Genomic DNA, 14,377 nt, shown 5'->3' with positions numbered 1-14,377 from the left:
GGAGGTCAAAGAGAGGGCACTGCAACGTCCACGTCAGCGAGGGGCACTAAAAATATCGGTTCCACAGCACTCCCTCGGAGAATAGAGAAAGGTAACACAAATCCCTCGTGTAACGCAACGGCCCCAAATAAACTATGACTAATTCGTCACTCGGTGTCACATTTGTGGGCTGAGCCACCTTCTTCTTCCCGAGCGCCGCCGCCAAAACTTCTTCGATTACTTCACCCGGTAATCCGTTCACGGCGGCGTTCTCTCCAAGTCCCGTAAATCTGCCCCGCTCCTCTAATCTTCCATTCATCGCACATTTCTTAATCACGCTCCCAAAATAACAAACCTGGAATTTCCTTGCTCTCTTCTTCCTCACAGCAAAGAGCGGAGCCAAATGAAAGCCATCAAAGGTTTATGGTGTGCGTATGAATCACTAAAGACTAACAAACTACCCGGTTCGCCTTGTTATATTGTAAAATATGCGGGAAAAAAAGGCACCTTAGTCTTAATTTGAGCTCCAAATAATTTGAAATGGATCTGCAATAATGTAATAGTGCTTTCTTGGCAAAGTCAGGCTTGTAAAACCAGATCTTAAATCTTCAAAAGGGACAAACCCGGATAAATAAAGGTTAAACCTATAAAACAGGCCGGGCATTCAGCATTAAACCTTGTCTCTCCTCCCAGCCGGCCGGCTTCCAGAGGCAATGACAGCCGAGCTGTTGCTACAGATGAGGTAAGACGCCATTTGCCACAACAGGGCCCTCTTCTCTCGCTGCGCCACCAAGAGAGCAGCCGAGCGAGGCGGGAGGTGCCAATGAATTAGTTCACTGTTTTCACTCATTACGCTGGACTGACTGCCTCACTTTTTCTGTCTTTATTTACACCCTTTTCTTCATCTCCGACTTCTCTGGCACCACACACACACACACACACAAACACACACACAGAGTCAACAAAGACCCCGCTCATAATGAGGGTTTGGTGGTGTCTGAGTGTGTGTTGTTTTTTGTGTAGTTTGGGTGTGTGTGTGTGTGTGTGGAGAGAGGGGGATTATGGCAGTTCCTAAGCCGTGAATAGGGGCCAGGCTGGGCCTCGGCCCTGGCTGAATTAATTACACTAATTATTTTCTTAATTGCATATATTAAACCAGTGGTTAGCAGGGCTGGAGCCGTGGTGGGGGCCCGGATCTAAAGCTGGAGCTGGGGGTGGGTACCGGCGGACAAAAGGCCATTACACACAAACATGCAAGCACACACACACACACACACACACACACACACAGAGAGGTGGCAAACCCGCTTCACCTCCCCCCCGCCCACTTGAGGTGGTCTGAAGTGGAGAAACGAGACCGAGCACTCCCCTCCACCAGGGTGGGTTTTCAATTATATACCAACCCCCTCATCAATATATAATCAGCGCGTACAGCGGCAGCCCGATGTGTGGTACTATTGTGGACGATAAGCCCCCCCACAGGGAAAAGAGAGGATTAATATTTGAACCACGGGGACTACTCGAAGCCGTCTTCAGCCGAAACTCTTCACTGTATCACTCACTCAGTGCGCCGCTCCCCGTGACATTCAACGCGCTAAACCCTGCCGCCGGAACGCCACCGCCAGGCCTCGCCCCCCCCCCCCCCCATCTGGCCCCGCAGCACCTCCACACAGACTTACTGGGACCGTGACAACATCAGGATCATTAGTTCCACCCGCTCGTTCCACTTCCCGGCTTTTTTGGCCCGAGCGTCCGCCGCATTCTAAATGATTATCAAACCCTTGGTCTCTCCCGAGTGGACAACATGCATCAGATTAAGCTTTTTTGGCCCCGAGTTGAGCCGAGAGCAAAAAGAAGCCAGGGTAAGAGAGTGTAGGTAGGGTGGGGTGTGCCTGTGTGCGTGTGGAAGGGAAGGATTATGGCTCTGACAGCGAGAGGCGGGGGGTGAAAAACTGAGTTGTATTTGTGAAATGCACCCAAAGTATCTCCCAACAGTGACGATTAGTCGGGAACAAGTAAACAGCCAGTCCGCTAATGAATCACTCTTCAATAAACAAGTGGAGCGCACGTGCACGCGCGGACACAACAGGCACGTGCACGGGCGCCGAGTGATAATGATGTTCTTTGTGCAGTTTTTTTGCGGTAATTAGGGCCTGCTTAAATGGTGGTTAGAAAGGATTTGCAGCCGATTGTTTGTCCTTGTATCTTTGAGCCGTGGGCCCTCGCGCTCCGCCGAGTGTCAACACTGTCTTCTTCTGCCGTCTCCCCACAGCTCGGCACCGCCAAGCCTTCCTCCTCCGTTTCTCTCCTGCACGCTCAAGTTATTCTAGCTCATCTCTTTCCTTGTAATTTACTTCATCCGCTCGCCCGCTTCATTTCCATATCCTGCTGCATGGCCACATCATCGTCTTGTGAGAACCTCACTTGGACAAGTTCCAGAAAATGCCAGGAGGAACCAACTCAGACATTTACCTCCCCACATAGAGCCCTTCTGGAAAGTTGCATGAAAATGTCCGGAGTTCAGTGCATGTCTGAAAGCGAGGTGCCAGTCCCTGCTTCCAGTCTCCAATCATCTCACTTTCTGGAAGACGCCTTGTGTAAAAGAAAAGTTTAGGCCGGAAACCTTTTTTTCAGTTTGCCTTTGTTTCCAGTCTTTACACTAAGCTAGGCTAACCATGTTTTTAGTTCAGGAGTCCCACAAGGAATGAGCCTCTATAACCTAAATCGTTGAAACATTCAATTAACTGAAAAAGGGGAGAACAGACGGAAAACTTTCAACACAAAGTTAGTGTGTGTATACAAAAACACACACATGCCTGTGTAGGGCTACGCAGATGTGGCCACGTTGTCTCTGGTGAGCAGGGGTCATGTTTGCCTGAACCTGGGCACTAAATCAAGGCTATATTAGCAGGCTAATGCGTTCTACTGATGGCAGAGGTCAGCTGAGAGGTGCGCTGGTTTTGAACTCCCCCCCATGTCTGACTGTCAGGGAAACACATCCCTCTGCAGAAGGTTCCTCGGCAGACGCTTTTGTGTGTCAGGCTGTGATGGGAGGGGGGGGGGGGGGGGACGAGAAAACTTTGTGTATCCGTGTGTGCTAGTGTGTGAGACAGACAGACAGTGTAGGAAGGTTAAATGAATCATACAATGTTAACCAGGCCCAATCCAATTAGGGAGGGATTCTTCTTGTCTGACCTTTAACTGGAGAGACGTATTCACACTGGCTCACGCAACCAACCCCCGCCCTGCAAACACAACTACAAACACAAACTCTCGCAGACTACACAGTCCGCCTTCCAAACAGACCCACACACACACACACACACACACACGTGACACGCAATGGCACACAAACACCCACGAATGCCCCGACCGCCCACACACAAACACACAGTGTGCATAAGCAGTCAACCAAAATCATGCACGTATCAAAAGACACACACGCATACAACCACACACACACACACACAGACACACACATCCAATCTCGCAGACAGTAGTGCGGCTGATTGCTGACCTAAATCGGCCGGGCGATCTGTCACTTTCTCTTACTCACACCCAGCACACATCTTTTTTATTTCACTGTACCCTCCTCTTTCTCTTCTGCCTCTCCTGTTTTTTTTCCCCTTGCCGAAATATCCCTCCCTCTCTCCCAGTGTCACTTTATATCAGCTCACTCTCGTCCCTCTCCCCTCCCCTATTATCTTTGCCAGAAATGCCTTGACCTCATTTGTATCCCGAAATAAAGATGGTCAACATACAGCATGTTGCACGTTTGTTCCTGGGGTCTACGGTATGTAAGTCTGGGTGTTTAATGAAGATACATATGGTGGACGGCAAAGCTCGGGGGGGAATCTCAGGCTTAATCATTCCAAAAAACACTTCAGTTGAGTTCTATTCTTTTAAATAGAGTCATCTTCCCCACTGTTCTCATTGAGAGTCGCAGATGTGCTTTATCTCCAGTGGGGAAATTAGTTGGATCCATTGCACCAAACCCCTGCTGACCTATTCTATTCCATTTTCCACTTTTGCACTTTATTTGAGGCTATTTTCACGCATGAGAGTTTAACTGAGGCCGTTTGCCCATGGAATGTGATGTGTTTGGTGGAGTGTGAAAAATGTGTTGTGGGAAGAAGAAGCAGTCTCAGGTCCGGCTCAAAATAGTTGTCGGGGGTTGGCTCGGGGCGAACTCGAGGCACGTCCCGCGAGGCCCACAACAGATGTGAAAGCCTCTGGAAGTTGAGAGATGTGTAACAACTTCTCTTGTGCGTTGATGCTTCCAGTCAGGGTGATAAAGAGGGAGCAGCTCTGTGTAGAGACGTTTGCATTCTCACATTCTGCCCCTCCGGAGAGGGTCGGGAGATTTTCAGGGAGTTCAGTCCAAGATTGAAACCGAATCGTTGTGGTCAGGATAAGTGGGAGCTGGTCTATAGCTGTTTTGAAATTAGAAAATGGAGAATATCAGCAGTTTAAAAGTTCTTAGAGGTAGGTGGGTAGGGCCCAAATTCCAAAAATCTTACTTCAAAATCTCTCGGCCTGTGTGAATCTATGCGTACATGGAGTTAACAATGACATCACAGCTTAATTCGTACATGCCCACACAGCCATAATTACGCCAAAGAATAAGCTCACTGAGCAAGCTCCCAATGCTTCTTTGGTGTTTGACAGAACATTGATGTCGACTTTATCACCACCTACTGGCCCGGCATGCTGGTTTGAGTGTTTGTAGCGGCTCTTGTGTTCTCGATATTTTGTGCAAACGAACGTGATGCTGACAGATTGACTTTCAAACAAAGGGGTAAAATATCGATTCAAAAAACATCTTAACGAAACAGAAATTATTGTCTTTTTGTTTGTATTTGTTTGGGTTAGGGTTTTAACACAAAAACTGTTTGCTCGAGCACTTTCCTTACAGGTATTCAAGGTTATCTCTTTATCTATGCCCAAAGTAAGGAGGGGATATATAGTGCCACACAAGCATTTCCATTTCAGAGGGATTATTCTGTGGAAAACAAACCGCGGGCCTAGCCTTAATCCCCTCACTGTGGTCATCTTGTTTCTCCCTCTCTTCCATCCCCTTCCTGCGGCTCTTCCTCTTCTCTCCTCTCCCCTGTGCCTGGGGTTTCTTCAGAGCCTGGCAGGAGGCTCAAATCAGAGGGCTTAAACTTGATCAAATATTCAGCAGATATAGATTTCTCTGAGTCCCTGGATTCCCCCCATCTCTTCCACCCAGCTGCTTTCTATTCCTCCATCCTTTCCTCGAGTCTCACACTTTGGCACAAACAAAGTTGTGTGCCGCGCGCCGTGCACGTATGTACACGGGGATTCGGGGGTGGGGGGGGGGGGGGGGAATCACAGACTAACGCAGAGTGGCGGAGAGGTGCAGCTCATTTAGGCTGCAGTGCAGCGCTTCTCTCCGCTTCCTCTCCTTCATTGTCTCTTCTCTCTCCTCTATTTCCCTCTGCGTTTCACTTTCGTTCCCCATCCTTCTCTCTCTTTTTCTGCCCCCCCCCCCCCCCTCCTCCTCCCCTCCTTCTGTCCTTCCCTCCGCCCTCAACTGGATTCTGTGCCATTTATTTCAGCTTAACCCTGATAAATAAACCAGTGAGTACCCCTGCATTATTGAACACATTGATGTCTGCACGCGCTGCACAGGCCCCCGTGATGTCCGACAATTAGACTACCTACACACAAACACACACACACACACACAAAAAAACTTGTTCTTATAGACCAAAGGGTGATACACAATAATCAAATAAACATATATCTAAATACATTTACACAAAACGACACGCAGTGCAACGACACACCGTCAACATTTCCGCACAACCCGATAACCTTACCCAAAGACACAAACATGCAAGCACGTGCAGGCACACAGAGTTATTTTTCTAGGTGTGCAGTCTCCACTCAGCTCGTCTATTATTCATTTTAGTGAGGGCTCGGCAGGGGCGGGGGGGGGCGGTTGTTTATCTCTGTCATTGTGCGACGGCGAGCGCCGGGGCTCTCCGCAAAGCCCCCGGGGGCTGCTGCTCCCTAAACACACCATTGGGAGCCATTCATCCGCACTCGCAAACACGGCCCCCCTTCGTGTCCTAACTACATATCCATGCACGGCGGGGTCGCACACAAAAAAAAAAAAAACTGCACACTTTCCTGTACCTGTATCCGCCCCACAGGTACTCGCACACAAACAACACCGCCATCTGTCTCAGCGAGCGACAACAACAACGCTGCAGTCCCACAGCGACTGACCCACTCACCGCAACAGAACTGACCAATCTTTGTGCGAGCGGATTTTTGGGCCAATGTGTGCGTCTGCTATTTTGAGACAATTTTGTGCATGTTTACAACCACAGGCTGCTTTGAACGCCAGTGTCTGTGTGAGTGCATATTTTATGAGAAAGCCCCAGCGTATGGCGATGTGAGCATGCATATGTTAGTGTGAGCACCAGGGAGGGTTACCGCCATGTGAATGTCCGTGTGTGCAAGTGTGTGTGTCTGTGTGTGTGTGTGTGTTAGGAAGAGGGAGGGGAAGGAATCACTCACGTATGAGGTCATATGTATGTTGACTGTGAGCATGCAATCATTCGCTTCCGCAAGGTGGTGTGTGTTCAAACATGTGGGTCTAGGTATGTGCATGCATTCATTCATGTGTGTGTGTGTCTGTGTGTGTGTGTGTGGGTGTGTGTGTGTGTGTGTCCTCCTCCCCTGACAGCGGCCGCCTTGATTGAAAGTGACCGCGTTGTTTCAGTGTCACCCTTCAGATGAGCTGTTGTGTCTGTGTCTCAACTGACACACACATCCCATTCACATGAGTACACACAACCTGCCGCTGTCCCCGTTGTCATCCTCCTTCATTCTCTCTCTTTCCGTATCCCTCCATCTCCTTCCTTCCATAACTATACCTGCTTTTTTTCCTTTTCTCTCTCCACACCCCCCACCCTCCCCCCTCCCCCCCGCTGTGACTCAGCTTCACTGCAGATTTCACTTCCATTATTCAATCTCCAAAGAAAGAGTCACGTGTTTGACTGCAAGCCATTACTTGATGTGTATTGTATCCCATTTTTGCACAATGTGTTTGTGTGTTTGCAACTTCGGACAATAAAGTAAACAGGATAAGTATTTCAGAATGAACAGGACAGCAGTGATTCTTAGTCTCCCTCGTCCTGCTCTGCACGTGTGTTTTTACATAGTGTTGCTTTGTAAACAAACAGGAAATAACATGACTGCCCCTTGTGCATGAGAATTAATCTCCAAAACGCCGCAGGGACATGTTCACAAAAATGACATAAATATAATAACTAGACAATCCGCACTACATGTTTTCATCAGATCTTACACGGACGAATTCTTGGGTGTATTGTCTGAAATAGCTGGAGACGATCCAGTTGAAAAACTCAAAAATCGGAAAAACCAAAGTAAAACCATCTACACAGCTGGAAATTATGATTTTTTTGTTGTGTCAGTGAACTCACCCTTTACGAGCAACTCTTCTCCTCATGTGTGCGCTGTCTTTAAGCTGCAGGCCCAATCAGCTGCACGGAGACAGTTTCCTCCTGCAGTTCTCATTAATAAGAGACACGCCATGACGACCGCACTCCGATTGGGAACGTGATTGTGTGTGTGTGTGTGTGTATGAGTAAGTGTTCTTGTGCATGCATGCAAATAGTGTGTGTTACACAAGGCCCTGGCGCCTGCTTTCAAAGGATTCATTAAGAGCAGTGCAAGGCTTGATCTGCGGTTTGGGTTGATGTACTGAGCATGTCTCTCTCTCTCTCTCTGTGTGCGAGTGTGTGGCAGTGGAATTTGAGTGGTACAAGAGATGAGGAGAAAATAAAAAGGAGCGAGAGAGACTTGGGGAGAGTGACATAGTCCAAACCGAGGGGGAGAGAGAGCGAGAGAGAGCGAGTGTGTGACAGAGAAATGGGTTTACATGAACTCTGACCTCATGTTATGAATGAAAACATCAATCAATGAGTGTAACTAATCAATCCTCCCCGCCCTGTCTCTCCTCTCCCCAGGACGCGGAAACTTTGAATTACATTTAACAGGATTCGAGTAATCAGATTACCAAACAGTGGCATCTGTGGCGCATTAGCCAGGCCCAGAAAAAAAAAAGGAAGGGAAACTTGGGGTTTTTGTTTGGATTACTTGATTTTCTCAAGAAACAACGATTATTTCCTCTCGCGGTGATCTCCGATACCACGTGTTGACGATCACAAACGTGAAAATCAAATTATAAAAGATTGTGTGTGGCGGAAACTGATTACCCGGTGGACTTAAAGCGAGTTACTGGCGATCAGTAATGGGTTTAACATTGAAATTAACCTCTGCTGCTTTGTATCCCGCTGCCGCTCCGCCGTCAGACCACTCCGCACCGCCACACCCCCACTCCCTGTGTGTTGCCCGGCCTGCGCTGTGTGCAAATTGAATCCCACTATGCTATAGTTTAATTAAACCAAGATTTCCCTGAGGCTTCTGCATACATCGCTGCCCTCAACGCACGCACGCATGCAGGACGATACATATACAGGGATTGCATTCAGGGACACACTATAGTAAGATATCCTGCCTGCAGGGGCCAGTGGAGCTCACACAAGCTGCAGCAGATATGTGGCTTCCAGTGAGCGGCAGGATTAACAGGTATTAATTATCTGACGGCCTCATTAAGTACACACAAGACTCAATGCACTTCTTCATTAAGGACACGCGATCAAAGACACGCTGCCTCACTATAGACAAAGCTATCTGGTGTCTTTATCGATAAGTTATCAGCACCTGATGCTCTCGGCGATCGGCTACTCTGCAGCCTCCTCACCTCGGCACCCATCCCTTTCATCAAATGTGTGAGTAAACCAGTGTGTGTGTGTGTTTGTGTGTTTGTGACCTTGCCGCTGTCATTGATTGGGCTGGAGCTGTCAATCGATCAGTCTGGCCTGTGAGTGGAGATAAAGGTGTTTCTATCTCTGGCCGCTGTTTGCCAAGTGGGAGTAGGGAGAGAGAGAGAGAGAGAGAGAGAGAGAGATAGAGAGAGAGAGATGGGCAGAACAGAGGCTGTGGACGGCGTCTGGCTCCGCTCCCTGTTTTTGGTCACTGGTGTTTTCGAGAGCGTATTTGCTTTTCTGCAAGGCAGCAAAGTCCAGATGTTGAAAACAGACTTGATAACTGAAGGGTCGTTCTCCAATGAGCACTGGCCGTGCGCATGATAAGCAGTCGTAATGATCCACTGGGCGTGTGATCACTGTGTGCAAGATTAGAACTTTGAACCCTGGTCACTTGGGGGATGCCTGAGTGGAAAGCAAACAGGGTCGGCCCCATGACACTAAGGAGCTGGTGGGGACGGGACCTGAATATACCTCCACACACAACCGAGCTCATCTCAGTGCATGACTGCCAATAAGAACATCTCTGGATGATATAACCAGCTTCAAACCTGCTGTGGTATTACTAATGTATGGGTGGCCAGTAGACTTCTTTTTGTGAATTCTAAACATGGACAACATGAAAAATCTGGCAACCTTGCGAACTTTAAAAGTCCAAGTGGTGGAGAGTTGTGCTGCAACTCTATACAAGGGGGAGATTTTTCAGGAATTGTGCATATTGGGCATTTTATGAACCTCAGTGTACTGTAGATAGATGCATTTGAACGTTCTCCAGTGATATACAATGTGCCAAACAAGCATTAGAGTGGGATAATCTCACAGCATTGACAAATACACACAGAAATCCAAACTGTCAGCATATGTGCACGCACGTGAAATGGATTTCAAACCATGAAATGGTTTAATTTAGCTACCGGGCGTCTGTTTTAAAGCGTCCCACAGGTGTCGGAGTCTCGCGGCCATATTTGATGGCTCCTCGCGTTCTGCTGCTCAACATCTGTCAGTCACCGAATCGGGTATCAGCAGGTATCAGGTGGCATGAAGTTTTCCTTGCGGCTTATCGGGCCGAAATTCCTGTCTCAGTGGGTCGCTGGGTGCTCGGACAATACACGCACACACACACACACATGCAAAGACACACACACACACACGCACAGTATAGTATATGGCTCTCTCACCTCCTCATATCTAATCGGAGAGAAATACTTGTGCGCTGATAATGAGAGAGGAGAAATATGCCCAGCGCCTCACCTCTCTTCACAAACACGCAGGGTGTGAGAGGAGTGATACTGGGAAAAACACGAGTGCACCTGAAAAGGGGCGAACAAATATAGACAACAAACAGGCACCGGGGACTTCACAAACTTCCAGAGATCTCATATTCTCTTTGTCTCTTTTCTGTCTGTCTGTCTCTCCATCTTTGTCCCAGCTTCCTCCTCCTCCTCCTCCTCCTCCTCTTCCTCCTCCTGGCTGTACCCATTCCCTCGTTTTTAGATTTTTGTTTTTTTTTCCCACTCGCAGATGAAAAGAAATGAAAAGAGCATTTGCACACCTGAGTGAATACAGCTCGCAGGTGCGTGGGAGGAGAGCTGTGGGAATCAAACAGGGTCTCTCTCTCTCTCTCTCTCTTTGTCTATCCTGCTCATTCTCTCACTCCTGAGGTGTTTTTTAAGCTGCTCGTGTTTGCACTGGAAACTTGTGTGCATGTGAGTGTGTGAGTCTGTGTGTGTGTGTGTGTGTGTGTGTGTGCTTTCCTCCAGTTGTGCATGCTGAACGCTGTCGGCTCTCCGTCTGAATTTAAAAACAGCCCGCAGGTTTCGGTTGACGCGACCTTTCCTCGCAGATTGCTCCGTCCGATACCAACGCTTTGGCCCGGCCCGCGCGTTGATGACCTCATCACAGCCCAACTCCAAACAAACCCCTCTGAATAAACCACAACAAACTCTGCCGAGCTATTTGCGGTCACTGCGAGGATGGCGGTAACAATAAACAGGCCCCGGGGCCGGCGCGGCAGCCAAGCGGGACAGGGCAACAGCGATAACACGCACATGCAACCATGCTTCTAGACAAAAGGAGCAAAGGACATATACTGGGACACTTCAGAAAATGAAAATAAAGTCCAGTGGTATTATCTTTGGTTTACCAGGGGATTTCATTAAAGTGTGTTTTTCAAATAATACCCTCAAACGTGGTGAAAAGTCCAAGTCGATGTCATTGCAATCCACATTTTGTCGCAGTCCATGTCCCATACTGTATCCACCCATGGACCGGATCACATACACACACACACAATCCTCAAACCTAATTATTCTGAACACACCCGCCCAATCATCACCGCCATCAGTGAAATAAACAAACACACTCAGGCACAATCAGAAATCAGTCATGCAATCATAACAACCCCCTCATCACCTCCCACACACTGCAATAAAGCACAGTGCACGCTCATAAACACACACACACACACACACACACACACACACACAAACACACACACACACACACACACACACACACACACACACACACACAAACACACAAACACACAAACACACAAGTCATCCCCTAATCTCCAGTGCTGGTTCTGCTTCCCCAAACTCACCGATGATGAAGTAGTCGTGCATGGTCTTGAACTCGTGGCCCCAGAGGTTGGGCGAGAACTCCTGGAACTTGATGGTGAAGCGGCGCTCGCGGGTGGGCTCGTCGCACGTGAGCACGATGTTGGGGGGGCCCATGACCTCGCAGCGGTCCGCCTGCTCCCGCATGGCCACCAGGTAGAGCTTGTAGAACTCGTACTCCGGCGTGGACCGGGCGGTGTCCAGCGGCGGGCAGATGAGGTCCAGCCGATCCCCGATCTGAGGGTACAGGATGTAGCCCTTGTCGTCCCTGAACCTGGAGGGAGGCAGGAAAGAAAAGGGAAGCAGGTTAATACAGAGAAAGAAAAGAAAGGAATCAGGGGAGAAGGAAAGACAAGAGAGACATTCATCAAAGTCTTGTGCTGCCTTCAACAAGCAGTATAAACCAGTTCAGAGCCACATGCTGCTGAATGAGCAACAGATGGATACTTTACCGCTCCTATTTCTACTACTTCATTATTATTTTCTCTCCTTCTTCGGAAACAGGTGCTTTACCGAGGAACTGCACAAATAAATGTTCACCTCACAAGCTCATGCAATCCCCTGTTGACCCCATGAAGTGGAAAGGGGGAAAAAAAGGGAAGGGAACATAACCACCAGTTGACGATCCGCATGAGGAAAATAACCACCAGTCTGAAGCCAAAATGAAAAGCATTAAATCGTGTTTTTCCTGTAAGCCGGCCCACAAAAAGCTCCCTCTGTGAGTGATCCTGTACATTTCGAGACTAACATCTACTTTATATGAATGAAAAGTGAAAATAAAAAGCCGGGGGGTTCATTTGAGGCGACGCAGAATCCAAAACAAGACAATAAAAACCCCGAAAACAAACGGGAAGTGATTAAGTCAATGTAACGACTGTGTAATGAATGCAAAAATGTGAACGTATGCATGGAAAAATAAGAAGTGAAATATCGAAAAACAACAACAGAGCTACTTTTTTTCCTTTGCAATACAAATGTTCTCACTGAGTAGTCAGAAGCTAAGAACTGAAGCACGCCCAGAGAGGAGAGCGCAGACGGCTATCGCTGCCGATCGGCGGAACCAAGCTGCCATTGCACATCTCAGGTATACGCGCGGTTAATTACTTTGCTAATTAGCTGCCTTGATATCAGCGTGTCATCCTCTTCTGATATGAGGGAGGTGCCGCTCGCTCGTCGAAAGCCCGACTCATGATGCGACGCCTGTCATCCGTGACAAGTCTTCAGTCGGCAGTGTATCCTAATGCAAAGGTTTTATTTAATTTAACTTTGCTCGAGTACGGTTGATTTTTCTCCATCATAATATATTACAAACCCTGGCTTTGAGTGAACAGCTGTGATGCTACAAGGTCTCAATCTCGTTAAATTGCCTTCCCCGAGAAGTAAACACACATTGAAGGTTTTACTGGAAATACATTAAAAGTGAAATTAACTCATTTGCCAAGATGCAACCGGGTTGGACGAAGCCCCAGCGGCCAGAGGCGCACATGCTTCTCACAGCGAGGCGGGTTGCTGGGCTCACCGTGGCCCGCGCCACTTCCAGAGGTCTCTCCGGAGCAGGGAACATGAAGTATGGCCGTCAGAGTGGCATCAACTCGACAAATGACTCCCACACCCTGTCATTCCCCTCACAGCACAGGGCCGTCTCTTGCTGATAAGGCCAAATGCTCTGAGTTATCAACTTGCCTCCCGAAACCAAAGATGACTTTAACTTTGACCTGCTGCTAGCATGCTTGGCTAACAGAGGGGAAACAGAAAGCAGCCCGTGCTCACAGTTGGAATAAACTAGTGCAGGGCCCCATGTTTGGGCTGTTTTCTTGTCCTGTGTTAAAGGACGTTTAACTTTCATGTGCTTAACTTTTTATAAACAGTGTATGGTGCACGGTGAGGTTACAATAATAATGTTCATCCTACCTGGTTTATCTGCAGTGCAGCTTTTATAATGTTTGTCAATTTTTTTCACGGAAGGTGTGTGGCTTACTCTAATTTTATATATTCTATTTTATCGATATTGAACGTATCGGGTGTCCAAGTCGCACCAAATTCCACACTTCACTTCCATTGGCCCTTACCAGCACTCAGGCAAGACTGATTGGATTCATTGTTTGTGGAATTAGTAGATAAATGCCCCAACTGGTGGAATGAAAGAAATAAGGTGTTTAAAGCAGGAAAAGATCAAATGCTCTGATGTGAAAGGGAGACAAAGTGAATGCCTGTGATGTGAAGAAACCCGTTTTCTGTTACGCCTGACTCAAAACGCTGTTTCTGTGAACATCAAATCCACATGAACACCCGAGAGTCGCCGCGCTCAAACCTGATTAATTATTCCCTGTGTTCTGCTGTCAGGCAACTGTTTGACCATTAAAAAATAAACGACACAGGAGCACAAAGCACGAGCAGACTGGGGATTTTGTTGCCTAATTGCACGGTTAAAAAAAAAAAAAAAGGACAAACCCTAGTCATGCATCAATTTCATTTGTCCCTTAAATAATTCTGTCCACTTTTCAGCTTCAAATAGATTTCAGGCCTCCCCTGAAAGAAAGAATTCAAAAGAATCTTTCTTTTCTCTTAATCTTCCTTCTAAAACATTAGACAACAAAAACAGGGAAAGAAAACTGTTTTTGTTTGTTATTTGCTAAAAATGAATATTGTATTTCCAGAAAGCTGTGGACTTGCAAGAAACAGATATAAAAGATAAGTTACGATTGAAAGACAGAGAGCCTGGCGTTGAGGCCCCAGTGTGGGTATAGCTCTAAAAACACCCCATCCTACAATACCTATAATGCAGCCGTGCAGTATTTTTGTTAGACCCTCGCGGACAGTTAAAGGTAACTGCCCACAGCCGTAAAACTCCACTCCTTCAGCTTTCTAACACAGACGTTCCACTAACTCCAA

General features: G+C 47.7%; 1 protein-coding gene across 1 annotated transcript in view; it reads right to left on the bottom strand.

Annotated features, from left to right (window-relative positions):
- efnb3b (ephrin-B3b) overlaps window positions 1–11,875 on the bottom strand; it is a gene marked incomplete at its 5' end in the record, with an annotated part of 34,595 nt that extends 22,720 nt beyond the window's left edge. Inside the window, one exon of the mRNA XM_062384532.1 lies at window positions 11,470–11,875. Within this exon, the coding sequence (XP_062240516.1) occupies window positions 11,470–11,875 (406 nt within the window). The remainder of the gene's footprint in view (window positions 1–11,469) is intronic.
- Between the last annotated feature and the right edge of the window lie 2,502 nt (window positions 11,876–14,377).

Source organism: Platichthys flesus, chromosome 24 (genome assembly GCF_949316205.1).
Source record: "Platichthys flesus chromosome 24, fPlaFle2.1, whole genome shotgun sequence".
NCBI classification, from domain to species: Eukaryota; Metazoa; Chordata; class Actinopteri; order Pleuronectiformes; family Pleuronectidae; genus Platichthys; species Platichthys flesus.
The sequence above is the reverse complement of the archived record's forward strand: the minus strand, read 5'-3'. Positions and strand labels throughout refer to the sequence as shown.